A 15,584-nucleotide genomic window follows, 5' to 3' on the forward strand; every position below is an offset into this window, starting at 1 on the left:
GATTTTCCAACATGACTACTGCCTAGAACTCACAGCAACCCCCCCAAACATACCACCCAGGCAGCGTCCAATGTCCACAGAACATATAACTCTGCTTCAACAGGAAGTTATAGCACTTCTACAGAAGGATGCTATTCAAGTAGTTCCTTTAGAGGAAAGGGGAACAGGAGTTTACTCCCTGTACTTCCTAATTCCCAAGAAGGATGGGACACTAAGGCCAATTCTCGACCTCAGGGCCCTCAACCATTACATACAATCAGATCATTTTCACATGATCACTTTACAACAAGTACTCCCACTACTACAGCAGGGAGACTTTCTTTCAACATTAGACCTAAAGGACGCCTACTTTCATGTTCCTATACATCCTGCACACAGGAAGTAACTAAGATTTGTCATACAAGGACAGCACTACCAGTTCAAAGTCCTTCCATTCGGGGTCACAACAGCACCACAAGTATTTACAAAGTGCTTAGCAGTAGTAGCAGCACATCTCAGAAGACAACAGATACATGTCTTCCCTTACCTCGACGATTGGCTCATAAAAGCAAAATCGTTCAACCAGTGTGTCCAACACACAGAACAAACAATTCAAACATTGCACGACTTAGGGTTTACAATAAACTACACCAAGTCGCACCTAGAGCCTTCGCACGTTCATCAATATCTAGGAGCTACCATAGACACATCTACAGCTCTAGCGTATCCCAGTCCAGCAAGGATACAGAGCATTCAGACCTTAGTCTCCATTTTTCAACAACAGCAGCCTCTCCAAGCCAAAGTGTTCAAGAGACTAATAGGCATGATGGCGTCTTGCATCTTCATAGTTCCTCACACAAGACTGCAAATGCGCCCATTACAAGAATGTCTAGCACAACAGTGGAATCAGGCTCAAGGTCAGCTCACAGACCTGGTGTTGGTAGACAGCCGTACATATCGCCCTCTGCAATGGTGGAACAGCAAAAACTTGACAAAGGGACGGTCGTTCCTAGAACCTGTTCCACAGATAGTGCTCACAACAGACGCATCCCTCACAGGACGGGGATCCCATCTCTTGCATTATACCACACAAGGTCAATGGAACAATCAACAAAAACAGTTCCATATCAACCATCTAGAGCTGCTAGCACTTTTCCTAGCACTCAAAACGTTTCAAGTACAAGTACGAAACAAAGCTGTCCTAATCCGGACGGACAATATGACAGCCATGTATTATATACAAAAACAGGGGGGGACACACTCTCTGCAACTGTCCCAGAACATTTGGAGATGGGCCATTCCTCAAAACATGCACCTGACAGTAGAACACCTTCCAGGAATTCACAATCAGAAAGCAGATCTGTTGAGTCGTCAGTCACAACAGATTCACGAATGCGAGATACACCCACAAGTTCTTCAACCATTCTTCCAAATGTGGGGGCATCCACAGATAGATCTGTTTGCCACCCACGAAAATACAAAATGCCCAACCTTCGCCGCCAGGTTTCCACACCCACGATCGGAGGGGAATGCGATATGGATGAACTGGTCAGGCAGATTTGCGTACGCTTTTCCGCCTCTCCCACTCATTCAACTAGTAGTACGCAAGCTCAGACAACAGTCTCTCAAACTGATACTAGTGGCTCCCACATGGGCACATCAGCCGTGGTTCACCACACTACTAGATCTCTCACTGGTTCCACATAAAAAATTACGGCTCACGCCATCCCTATTAACACAGAACCATGGAGAAATAAGACACCCAGAACCAAGCCAACTGAATTTGGCGATCTGGTTCCTGAAGTCTTAGAGTTTGGTTACTTAAACCTACCACCAGACTGTATCAACATAATTAAAGAAGCTAGAAGACCCACTACCAGAGCATGTTATGCCGCTAAGTGTAAAAGATTTGCAATATATTGTAACAATAATCACATTGACCCACTGGATGCTTCCATACAAAGTATCATTTGTTACCTTTTACATCTACAAAGGTCCAACTTGGCTTACTCTTCCATACGCCTGCATCTGGTAGCAATTGCAGCCTATTTACAAAATAGACAACATCTATATCTTTTTAGGGTACCTGCAATCAAAGCGTTTATGGAGGGATTAAAACGAATAATCCCACCTAGGTTACCACCTGCTCCAGTATGGAACCTAAACGTGGTCCTTACAAGACTTATGGGACCCCCTTTCGAGCCTTTACACAAGTGTAAGTTGCAATTCCTAACATGGAAAACTGCTTTCCTTGTTGCCATCACCTCTCTCCGAAGAGTTAGTGAAATACAATCATTCACAATACAAAAACCATTTTTTCAGATACATCCTAACAAAGTGGTTCTTAGGCCAAATCCAAAATTCCTGCCAAAAGTTATCCCTCCTTTTCACCTTAACCAATCAGTAGAGCTACCAGTTATTTTCCAAAAAACAGACTCTATTGCAGAGAGGGCTTTACACACCTTAGGTGTTAGAAGAGCTCTGGTATACTACACAGACAGGACTAAATCCTTCAGAAAGGCAAACCAACTATTTGTATCTTTCTCTCCCCCACACAAAGGCAATCCTATCTCTAAAGGAGGAATTGCCAGGTGGATTGTTAAGTGTATACAAATATGCTATCAAAAAGCTAAACGTACACTAACGGTTCCTCCTAGAGCGCACTCCACTCGCAAACTAGGAGACTCTATGGCTTTCTTAGGAAATATACCACTAGAGGACATATGCAAGGCAGAAACATGGTCTACAATACACACATTCACTAAACACTATTGTGTTGATGTCCAAGCCAAGCAGCAAGCTGCAGTAGGCCAAGCTGTCCTTAAAACACTATTTCAATCTGCTGCAACGGATACAAGCGACCACCGCTAGGGGAGACACTGCTGCACTATCGTTGCAAAAGTGTACGATCTGCAGCTCATATGCCTCGAACGGAAAATGCTACTTACCAGTATGCATCTGTTCTTGGCATGTAGAGCTGCAGAGTCGTACACGCCCTCCTGCCTCCCCGGGACTTGTAGCCGTTCCAGTACTCATCTTACTTAGATGCACACACATGGACATGCTTTCTCTTTACTTCTACTAACTCCATCATTTCCCATCATGGCGAAAAACAATCTGAGGATGGAGTCGATGACCATGCACAGTATTGTCCACGGGAGGAGTCACCTATCTCGCGACTACAAAGACTACTTCCAAGAAGACGAAAACCTGCAATCATCCGAGCCCAACACCAGGTGGCGATCTATTGCAAAAGTGTACGACTCTGCAGCTCTACATGCCAAGAACAGATGCATACTGGTAAGTAGCATTTTCCTACAGTAGCAACCCTTAAGCAACGCAGCTACAGGTAGAATCAACATGGCTCCCACCGTCGGATTCCCGAAAAACACTGGAGCCCCAGCTGTCTACAGAGCTTCCCAGTATGTTTTCGAATGTTGTCAAACACTGCGCACGAAGAAACAGCATTCCGAGCCACATTACATCCTGCAAAAATAAATCAATATTTAACTTCCAACTCAGTACTTCCTTTTCTCTCACTAATTACACTGTCACAGTTACCGCTTCTCCAGGGGCAGACTTTCCAATTTTTTGAGCGCATCAGTGTATTTTTGCCGACAACCGTGGAAATTTGAGAATTAGACGAAATATGAATAAGGTTAGATGTAGCTGAACAATGCCAAACAGAATGATCAGCAGCCCAGCAGTGAGAGGCAGTGCAAGAAGCGAGCAAAAAACCAGGGAGCTATCTATTGCAACGTGGATATGTAGTTGTGACGAGTTGGGTATGGATCAGTAGCGGCCAGAATTATGGGCGGGTGGGAGGGGGTGGAAATGGGGTCGTCGTGCCCCAGAGGGGATGAGGGGGGAGGCGGGAGGGGTTTAGGGGGAAAAAAAGATATTAAATAAAGTAAACTTACCGTCCCGGAGACTCCCGACTCCCGCCGTCCTGGTTTTGAATTCCATGAGTGCACGTCATCGGGAAGGCTGCAAGCAGCCTCCCTCCCCTCCACCACAGCGTTTTTCATTGGTCTGGCCGCTGCCCCACCGCGTCATTTTCTCTCTGTATGCTGCAGCATACAGAGAGAACAGGGAGAGTGGGCGGTGTTGCTTGAGGGCAGGGGGGAGTGGCTTGCTCACTGTTGTTCATACTGACTGTTTGGGCGGCCTCAGGCTGCCCAAACAGTCTGTATGCACAACAGTGGGAAAGCCACTCCCCCCTGCCCTCGAGCAACACCGCCCACCCCCAACCAGGAACTTATGCTTTCTCGCCGTGCGAGAAGGCAGAAACAAATGGTAGTTATTACGGTAATAACTACCATTTGTTTCTGCCTTCTCGCATGGCGAGAAAGCAGGAGGGCAGCACCCATATGCCCCCATAGAGGAGCCGCCACTGCATGCTGAGATGAATCTGCCTAAAAACTCAAGGTTGCTTACAATACTTAGCGCCGCATGTATCAATTTTGGAAACAGCGATTACCTAATAGCGATTTTCTGTGAAGCGCATCTAGGTAATAGCTATTCCTAATGTATGAAACTCCATAAGTTTCATTTAGCAATTCCTAGTGTGTCACAAATCGACCTAGCTCATGATTATTAACGAGGTAGGGCGCAATTTGGGACCCATTGGGAATCGTTAAAATCACAGGGATGTTGGCCTGCTGGGTTACTCTGTGTTAGTGTGTAATTGCCTGTATGGATAAGTGATTGGGTCAGTCAGTGGCTCTATGGATTCGTGAGTGTGTGTGTGAAGGGCTGTATGGGTGACTGAGTGTGTGTATGTCTGTGTCTGTGAGTGAATGCATATGTCATATGGATGAGTAACTGGGTATGTGAAAGGCAGTATAGGTGATTTCTGGGGTATGTGATTGACTGTGAGTGAATGAATGTAAGAGTGGCTGTATGGGTGAGTGTGTGCTTGTGTACGTGACTATAGGTGACTGAGTGCATATTCGTATCTGTAAAAGTAAATGAGTGAGTTTGTGTGTAATTGCGTGGGTGAGTAAGTGGCTGTGTGATTGACTGTATGGGTGAGTGAGCAGGTCTATGAGTAACTCTATGGGTGACTGTGTGAGTGGCTGTATGTGTGTATGAGTGGATATGTAAGTGACAATATTAGTGAGTGAGTGGGTGTGTGAGTGGCTGCATGGGTGAGTGAGTGGATGTGTACTTATATCTATGAATCAGTGAGTAGCTGTGTAAGTACTGGTATGTGAATGGGATTGAGAATGGTAGTGTGGAAGTTGGAGTGGGTGTACGAAAGGTTCTATGGGTTTGTGAGTGGGTGCATCAAAGCCTCTGTGGATGATCTCATTAGTGATGTAATTGAGATTTCAACAGTGATGTCACTGACCTTGTCATAAGCACTGCATTGCTGGGACACGAGTTATAGCCAGCCGAGCTAACTATAATTGCTGAGTTTCTCTGGTTTTGTACGAGTGAAATGCCAGCCTCACTATAACGTCCCTGTAACCTTTGTTTTTTTCAGTGAATTTAAGTTTTTTTAAATCCTATTTCATAACTATAACATCCTTGTATTTTTTTTCTATAATTAGATATTGAACATTATATATGCATAGTGCACCAGTTAGGGGCCGATTCCGATCTCGCTCGGAAGGGCTTCAAATGCGATCCGGCCGGAAAAGGTATGAGCCAGACGCGTGTATTCTGACCAACACGTACGAGCAAGCAAGTAAGATGCGAGAAATGCGAAAACCGCCGACCGAATCATTTTCCGGATCGGAACCGCTCCGTACGTATCGTCCTTAAGAAAACCGTGCTGTGCAATGGAGGCGATTTCCGATCCAGCCAGTACGATGCACAAGTCGGACAGGCGGATCGAGTCGGAGCCTCCGACATGTAAAAGCTCCGGGAAGCGGACTTCGGGGGTCCGCGCCAGACCCCCAATACCTGTAGTTGTACGAGTAAATCACAGGGGTGGAGCCAAGGGTCCCCCCTACACATGCATGTACGGTGCAGGTGGCACAGATGCGTCCCCACTACAGGGGGCACCCTTGTGCACAACATACCTTTTTCGTCAATTGGAGCCTATGTACGCATCGTACAATAGGCTCCCATTGACTTCAATGGGGCTCCGTGCGACCCGTGTCAGTCAGTGCTTGTTCTCATCATACTCAGGTGCATGGAGCCCCGAAGCACGAGTCGGTCAGAAAGCCTTCTCCCAGTGAGTTCGGAATCGGCCCCTTATTGTTTTAATTTGTCATCTATTTATTTAAAAAGTACATTAATCTTCCTATTTCAAGATATTTTTGGTTTTCGCAACAACGTCACGATTGTATGTTTTTAATTAAGTGTAAAACACATATGTAGAGATATTTTATATAACTTTTGAGTGGATTGGGCAGCAAAGATTGAAGTTTAATCAATTGCTGCCTTTGATTAAAACAATTGTGTGATTCACCAGCCCCTGACTCACGATTGTGCACTGTGGTGGCAATAATCTAGGCACATTAATTGGAGTCCGACTAGAAACCCTAATGAAGGATACCTTTGCTGAATTGATGACGCGTTTCCCTCATACTGTCTTGGTGTACTCAACATATGCCAAAGGCAGAAATGGAAGTGGTCTAATCAGTTCTGTCCACTGATTTACTAAGCCAGCAAACAGGTTAAAAAAACTGTTTCTGCTTTCCTCAGATACCATATTATGGGCTCTATTTACAACAACAACCTGCATTTTAACATGCATGGAATCTATAGAACTGATGGAGTTCTCTTTACAGATGAAGGGAACAGGGTGATTCTAAGCAACTTGAAACTCTGCATACAATATAGTTTTATCTGTAACTGTCTTATACACACTCTCAACACAAAGGCTCTTGTCACAACCACCCAAGAGCCCAACATTTTGTTTATTTTCTTGTTAAATATTTTTTGGGGAATTTTTTAACATTGCTACAACATTGTAATTATCGTGATCACTTCATGAAATCGCATAAAAAAGTAATAATTCCACCACATTAAAATTTTTTAACTTAAAATATTCATTCAGACTGTGTGCATGAGTCTATGAGTGGGTCTCTAAGTATGTGCGCGAGTCTCTAAATGTGTCTGTACATGGGTGCGTTACTCTCTGAATTAGTCTGTAGGTGGGTGCATGAGTACCTGAATGGGTAAGTGAGTGGGTGCATGAGTATCTTAAGTGGGGATGTGACTGGGTGTATAAGTGCCTGAGTGAGTTTGTGAGTGCGTACATGAGTCTGTGACAGTCAATGGCGGGTGTGTACAAATATATGTATTTTTTTAATTCAACAAAGCTTTGCAAAGACGTCGCAATGTCCCCAGTGATGGTACACGTGGCCATGCTGGTGGTCGCAGCGTCATCGCAAATATCACACTTGCTTAAAAAAATCAATTTTGGACATAAAACTTCTGTCACTATCACCCCCATTTCTCTAACATGGGGTCAGAGTATCTCCACCCTGACTCCTTATGTTAGCTTTGACACATATTTTCAGCCATAGTAACCATTCTTGATCAATAAAATGGTAGGCAAAACTTTCTGTTCAGGTTGGGTCCTTCCCACTGGTGCACGCATTTGCGAGTTCCCACAGAATCGTCCCGAAATCTCCGCTACTATTGTGAAACTGCCGCAAAATATCCATGGCCAGAGATATGAGTATATTGTTCGACGTTAAATTCACAAAAACTACTGAATAGATGTGCACCAAATAACAAAAAGCCCAATCTGCGTAACAACATCTACCTTTCAGACAAATTTGGTGTCATTCTGTCCAGCAGTTCGGGCTAACATTACAAACACACCCTTATTTAGCGCCCCTATTTGTCGGTCCCCACTGCAGGGATCACCCACAAACTTTTCAAGACACACAGAACCTACTTTGAAACTTTTTAAATAAAATTTCATGAAGATTGGTCAAACAACGCCAAAGTTATAGGCTTTTTCTATGGAAACTAGATCCTAACTAGAACTACCTGCTAGCGATATATATATATTCATCCAACATCTGACATTCAGAACGCCCAGCCTGTCGAGTCGGGGCTTGTCAGCAAACGTCACTCGCTCAATACTTGGAAAAGAGAAGCTCGCACTCCACCTCCAGTAGCTTGAAAACAAGTCCACCAGCCGATCAGTAGTGACAGACTTTTAATAATGCAAAGCCAAAGGTGGTGATGGACAGAGCGTTGACAATACAAGCACTAACCCCCAGTCAACTGATCTGGGTTTAATCCATCACCTTTCTTTAGCCCACTCTGCCACCCCAGTTCAGACATGGCCATATGCAAATCAGTTTTTGACCCTGTGCCTCATGGGAACAGTCCAGCCCGAACTGCCAAGCCATGTCTTCCCTGGACCGCTCAGACGTGAGTCCCTTGCTCACTTTGCCACTGGAGTCAAGCAAGCCCGGCTGAAGACAGCTGTAATGCCAGAAACCGGTCCTGGGAAGCTTGATTCCCGGTCCAGGGAAGACATGGCTTGGCAGTTCGGGCTGGACTGTTCCCATGAGGCACAGGGTCAGACTGATTTGCATATGGCCATGTCTGAACTGGGGTGGCGGAGTGAGCTAAAGAACGGTGATAGATTAAACCCAGATCAGTTGACTGGGGGTGAGTGTTTGTATTGTCAACGCTCCGTCCATCATCAACTTTGGTTTTTCTTTGTTCGCCCTAAGTTGGCAGGGTATGCTCAGACGTGAGTCCCTTCCTCACTTTGCCACTGGAGTCAAGCAAGCCCGGCAGAAGACGGGTGTAATGCCAAAAACCGGTCCTGGGAAGCTTGATTCCGGTCCAGGAAAGACATGGCTTGGCAGTAAGGGCTGGACTGTTCCCATGAGGCACAGGGTCAGACTTATTTGCATATGGCCATGTCTGAACTGGGGTGGCGGAGTGAGCTAAAGAACGGTGATGGATTAAACCCAGATCAGTTGACTGGGGGTGAGTGTTTGTATTGTCAACGCTCCGTCCATCATCACCTTTGGTTTTTCTTTCTTCGCCCTAAGTTGGCAGGGTATGCTCAGACGTGAGTCCCTTGCTCACTTTGCCACTGGAGTCAAGCAAGCCCTGCTGAAGACAGCTGTAATGCCAGAAACCGGTCCTGGGAAGCTTGATTCCGGTCCAGGGAAGACATGGCTTGGCAGTTCGGGCTGGACTGCTCCCATGAGGCACAGGGTCAGACTGATTTGCATGTGGCCATGTCTGAACTGGGGTGGCGGAGTGAGCTAAAGAACGGTGATGGATTAAACCCAGATCCGTTGACTGGGGGTGAGTGCTTGTATTGTCAACGCTCCGTCCATCATCACATTTGGTTTTTCTTTGTTCGCCCTAAGTTGGCAGGGTATGCTCAGACGTGAGTCCCTTTCTCACTTTGCCACTGGAGTCAAGCAAGCCCGGCTGAAGACGGCTGTAATGCCAGAAACCGGTCCTGGGAAGCTTGATTCCGGTCCAGGGAAGACATGGCTTGGCAGTTCGGGCTGGACTGTTCCCATGAGGCACAGGGTCAGACTGATTTGCATATGGCCATTTCTGAACTGGGGTGGCGGAGTGAGCTAAAGAACGGTGATGGATTAAACCCAGATCAGTTGACTGGGGGTGAGTGTTTGTATTGTCAACGCTCCGTCCATCATCACCTTCGGTTTTTCTTTGTTCGCCCTAAGGTGGCAGGGTATGCGCAGACGTGAGTCCCTTGCTCACTTTGCCACTGGAGTCAAGCAAGCCTGGCTGAAGACGGCTGTAATGCCAAAAACCGGTCCTGTGAAGCTTGATTCCGGTCCAGGGAAGACATGGCTTGGCAGTTCGGGCTGGACTGTTCCCATGAGGCACAGGGTCAGACTGATTTGCATATGGCCATGTCTGAACTGGGGTGGCGGAGTAAGCTAAAGAACGGTGATGGATTAAACCCAGATCAGTTGACTGGGGGTGAGTGAGTGTATTGTCAACGCTCCGTCCATCATCACCTTTGGTTTTTCTTAGACTTTTAATAATGGCAGTATGTGCAGCATAACGCGTTTTGACTCCGCAAGGGTCTTAATCATATTCAATAACAGCATGGTCAATTACTTGTTCTTATATACTCTAATAAACTTTTAAGAGGGACCCATGTTAGCAAATGAAATACTTTTTCAATAGAAAACAGACTCACAATGGAAATGGGTCAATTCATAGTTTAATTGAACAGAACAGAACGCTCTTCCACAGCAGGCCTTCTGAAGGTCCCAAGAACAAAAAAAGTCTTGTGGGGTGATAGGTCTTTCATAGTTACAACCATCAAACTCTGCAATAGCCTACCATCCCAAATTAAGGCCAGCACTTCTTCATTAACATTTCGGAAGCAGATAAAAACTTGGCTTTTCAATCAATAAATTCTGTTCTTTACTGTTAGCGTATCCATAGCGCCGAGACACCTACGGGTAGTTGTGCGCTCAATAAATCTCTTAAAATAATAGTGAAAGTCAGTGAAAATATAAACAATTCTGATTAATCAGTTCCAATTAAAAACACTCTGGATCTAAGAAAAAGCATTTCACTAAAGTTAGTTCCCATATCACTGATGACTTGAGCACCACAATATCCTTAATACCTTTCAACAGTGTGTTATGTCCTCCTTCACTGATTTCGATGTTATTCAGCCTTTGAATTTACTTATGAAAACATACACTCTATTCGCCTCAAAAAGATTCAATTCCATGTAGGGCAGAGTGGTATGATGTTGTACGTAATATCCAAGGAAATGCCACTTCTGTACAATGAAACCTTGTCGATTTATAGTTCCTCTCTCAGCTGCAATCTTTCAAATCCAGTCATTACGGCATGCAAATGAAAGTACCCTCGCAAAATCTGGCTGCCTTAAACCACTTACAAAGTACAAAGCCAGCAGTACTCTTGCACACACAGTGGCCCAGCCTTGAATTCACTCTGTTCACAATCCTGTTAATTAATAATCCATCATACATGTGACAAGGTGCACGTGTTTTTAACTTCATTCTCATGAGACTTTATGGAAAATTCTTTGAAGTCCCATGACTATTTGAAACTGAAAACATTGGATTGTGGGACTCGTAGGTATTTTCTGTAGTATGAAGTTAAAAACACCCGCACCTTGTAGAGTTAATACTCACCTGTGATCAAGGCGTGTTTTGATGCATCAGGGTTGAAGCTCATCTGCGTGCAACCACATCTGAATGACATGCTGGTGGTATCCGGAACCTGGCTTTGACATTCTTTTCTTGGGATGCAATTAACGGGATTCTCCGCCTCCGTCAGCCAAGGTGGCCCTGCTGGGTTGGCGCCCCCGACGATGGTGGATGTTTCTGTAGATTGTTTAATGGGGGGCATGAACCACTTGCTCCGCACAAGCAAGTCGGAGACACTTTCTTAAATTACCCTCCTGCAGATCCTATAGAGAGTAAAATGTGTAAATACCTAGATACTTAAATGTTGCAGGGGACCAAGACGCAAGCCCGAGATTGTCCACTGGTCTCTGGGTGTCTGGGACAGTCTCCACCCCTACTTTTCTCTGGCGCTTGTGCTATACAACTGTATTTCATTAATGATGGATCACTGTGGTGTTCCTTCTAAAAGTGCCTAACCAAGGGGTAACTCCGATCTCTGTTAATAATGGCTCTCCTATGCTGCAGTATCCTCTTGCGTTCCCGTAGTGTGGTACTACCAACATACACTTTCCTACAGAGACACTTCAGAATGTACATCACAAAACTTGTTTTGCAAGTCAAAAAATCTTGTATTTTCATAGTTCTGTTAAACACTGTCTGAAAGACATTTTCAGAAGTCCTCTTTTTGTGGGTGCCAGATCTGTTGTGATGTACCCCCAAACAGTCACTTCTAAACAGATAATCCCTCAGTGATTTGGATTTTCGGTATGTGATTTCTGGATTTTTCTTCAATTCTTGTCCTAATACAGGGTCCTCCACTCCTCCTTAATAAAGTGCAGTGCTTTTTTTAAAAATCTGTCTCACTCTCTTATGTTCAGTGTTGTATGCTGTTATAAATCTGGGTGTATCATTTTGTCTTCTGTACTTTCAAGTTCAAATTCCTCACTTTATCTGAGGGCGTTTTTAAAACTGGAACTGGATATCCCCTTTGAATAAAACGACATTTAATTTCCTCTTCGATTCTATCATACTCTTCAAGGGTTCTGCATGCTCTCCTCACTCTATAGAATTCTCCAAAGGGGATGCTCCTTATAAGGGGTCTCGGATGCGAACTACTGGCGTATAAAAAATGTATTCCCGTCCATTGGCTTTCTAAAATTTGTAGTTTCCAATTTATCCCCCTAACCCAAAACGTTATATCCAAGGATCTTACTCTTCTGCCCCACAAAATTTAGATTCAATTAGTTCCTGTTCAAATCAGAAATAAATTGGTCTGCTTCAGTCTCCGTGCCCTGCCACAGCACAAAGACGTCATGAATATATTTCAACCATGTTAATATTTTTTCTGGCCACTGTTCCAAATTTGGGCCCGAGCACCTGCTCCTCCCACTAGCCAAGATGTAAATTCGCATAACTGGAGGCGGAGAAGCAAGTGCCAATAGCCATCCCTCGTACTTGTTGGAACAATTAATTTCCCAACAGGAAAATGTTCTTAGTCAAGCACTAGTCCATCCGATTATAATCCAAGAATCTCATAGGCTTCATTCTAGGGAAATGTTCAATTGCTCTCGCACCATATATATATATGTATGTATATGCTAGAAAAACAGACATTTGAGGTGAGCACAGTGTCTGTGGTGTTGCATGGTCCTCCATATAAAAGAGCTACTTTCCGCCAATGACTTATGAAATACCCTGCTTCCTTTTATTACATGTATCATCTTTCCCTCTGTACCCAAACCAAAATCACTTAAATAAAATAAATAAAAAGCGTAAAAATGTTGTGATTTAAAAAAAAAAATGTTACCCGCGTGGTTAAAGTACTGCATGGTAAAGGTACAAATATATACCTGTGTGGTACTTACCTGCGTGGTAAAAGCATATTTGGTAAAAAATGTGTGGTAAAAGCTGTTTCCCTTATTCTGCAGCTGGGGCGTACTTTTCAGCTGCTACACTGGTCTGGAACTCCTGCTCTTTGCAGTACTTTAGAATGTCCAGGGCAAGAGTTGTTTCTCACCCTGTCCATTAGAGGCACATAGGTTGTAAAGGTCTTGCAAACATCTAGCACAACTCTTTGCCTATCATCCCAGAAGGCCTGTATTGGGTGCTCCTATTACAGGACTGCCTTCTGTCTCACACTGGCATTGAGTTTAACATGAGTGAAAATAAAGTGCACTCTTTGTTATCTTTGCAGAATACTCCTACCTGGGCTTGCCGGATGCTTCCTTCGCAGTGATCTTAAACCTGGACTTCTTCAGCATCTTAGGAAGATTGGAGAAAGCAGTAAGACTTTTATTTGGATATTCAATTGTACTCCTGTATTAGTAAAAAGAAAGATTCACTTTGTACCTTCTTAAACGGGAACCCAAAACTTATGCATCTTTAAACAATTCCCATTCCTTGTGTTTAGTCGTTACTTTTAGGTACAGCCAGTCAGCTGAGTAGCATTAATTAAGGTAGATCTGTTCGCAGGATCTAGATAGAGCTAACAGAGAGTGCAAACCTAACTTTGAATGGCAAATTGGTAAAGGAATGTGTGTAAGCATTGCCACTCCGTACGGATCCAATCACGGTGAGCACAGATGTTCTCTCACGGTTGAACCCATGTACCTTTCACCTCTCCCTGTAATTTATTAGATTTTTCAGTGAAGATGATAGGATAAAGGACCGGACTCTAGCAACATTATAATAATATAGCTATTCCTTTGAAATAGCTGACATGCCAGAGTGCCAATTATATACTTTATTGCCTGGGGTAGCATATATCCTAATAATGTAATATAGTGTAATGCACTTTAAGTAGTTCATCCATCAAAGGTGTGCCACTTTCACTGCTTTGTTTCTAAAGATACAGTTGATGAGTGAAAGGGTTATTTGGGGTGTCTTGAGGGCAGTCACTGATCACTGGGAAATATCATGTGTGGGTACTGTCATTTGAAACTGATGATCCGGGACCACAATAATATTGCACTGCAACTGGAGAATGGAATGGCCTCCTTTGGGCACTGGACATTCCCAGGGTAGAAATGGTTGGCAGTCAAGGCTTACTTTAGAGGTAGTCGGGATGAAATAGATATATGGTATGACACATTAATATTATTGAATAACTTCAATGTCCAGTCAGTACTTTAACTTCAAAGAAGAAGATCACCTTTATAGGTAAATAAAATCCAATATTTACAAAGAGGGTCACAAGATGCTAACATAATCTGTGGCCCACTTTCCCGCCTGCGGAATATCACCTCAGACCGGTGGATGCTTATCCAACCTGGTTATTGCCTGGTGCGCACTTCCACACCTCCAAACATTCCACTTCGCAATCAGAAACTTTCACCACATCAGCAGTTGCTTGGGGAAGATGTTCAGGCGCACTACTGGAACTCTCAGTAGCTCCCCACAAAATAGGGCTGAACAGGCAGGACCTTTTCATGCAGAACCACAGAAAAAATCAGACATCAAGATCTCAGGTACCTCAACCGTGCGATCTGGCTCCTGAAGTCTTCGAATTTGGCTATCTGATCTCTCATAGCAGTGCATGGACATTCTTAAAGAGACATGTAGGCCTACTACTGTTATGCTGCTAAATGGTAAAGGTTTATTCACTACTGTCATTCCAAACATGTTCATCCATTAGCAGCCACATTTCAAGACATTGTCTGCTACTTATTTAATTTCATACCTCTGATTTTAGTTTTTACATCTATAAGGTTACACCTAGTGGCAGTAGTTTCATATCTACAGAACAGACATCACACTTCCCTATTCAGGATTTCAGTCATGAAAGCATTTCTGGAAGGTCTTAACAGAGTGATTCCACCCAGACTGCCATCAGCTCCTACGTGGAACTTAAATATTGTATTAACAAGACTAAGAATAATGGGTCCTCAAGTTGAACCCCTCCACTCCTGCCTCCTACAGTTTTTATCCTGGAAGGTGACATTCCTAGTTGCTATCACTTAACTCAGACGTGTCAGTGAGCTTCAGGCACAACTTTAGAAGAATCTGTCTTCCGAGTGCAGAGAAATAGGATGGTATTTCATACCAATATTACATGTCTTCCGAATGTGTTTTTTTCAATTACACCTTAATCAATCTATTGAATTGTCTGTCTTTTTCCCCCAACCTGACTCAGTTGCAGAAAGGGCTCTACATACCTACTCTATTCTGATGTTTTAGTATAGCGCATAGCTAACCGACTGGGCCTTCCAGTGCTGATAATAACACCACCAGCGGGAATGCCTTGATAAACTTCAGGCTAGAGCCGAGCATAGAAAAGATTCGTTTTTAGGAGTTTTCTGAAACCAGCTTCCGACTGTTGAAATCTGAGGGCAATGGGGAGGCATTTCCATAGTTTAGGGACCAGGTAAGCAAAGGAATAGACGCTGCCCTTTTCTCTGCTGACCATAGGTACCATCAGGAGCTCTAGCTTCCCGGATCAAAGAGACCTCCTTGGAGCATAGGGGGTGGTTAGTTTCTGGATGATGAGTGGGCCTTTCCCATGTACGACTGAATGGA

General features: G+C 44.1%; 1 protein-coding gene across 1 annotated transcript in view; it reads left to right on the forward strand.

Moving 5' to 3' along the window:
- Window positions 1-15,584, forward strand: part of LOC144770407 (sacsin-like) — a 197,299-nt gene that overhangs the window by 128,238 nt on the left and 53,477 nt on the right. The window contains exon 7 of the mRNA XM_078654916.1: window positions 13,264-13,352. Coding sequence (XP_078511042.1) covers window positions 13,264-13,352 — 89 coding nt within the window. The remainder of the gene's footprint in view (window positions 1-13,263; window positions 13,353-15,584) is intronic.

This window comes from Lissotriton helveticus, chromosome 7, assembly GCF_964261635.1.
Source record: "Lissotriton helveticus chromosome 7, aLisHel1.1, whole genome shotgun sequence".
NCBI lineage: Eukaryota > Metazoa > Chordata > Amphibia > Caudata > Salamandridae > Lissotriton > Lissotriton helveticus.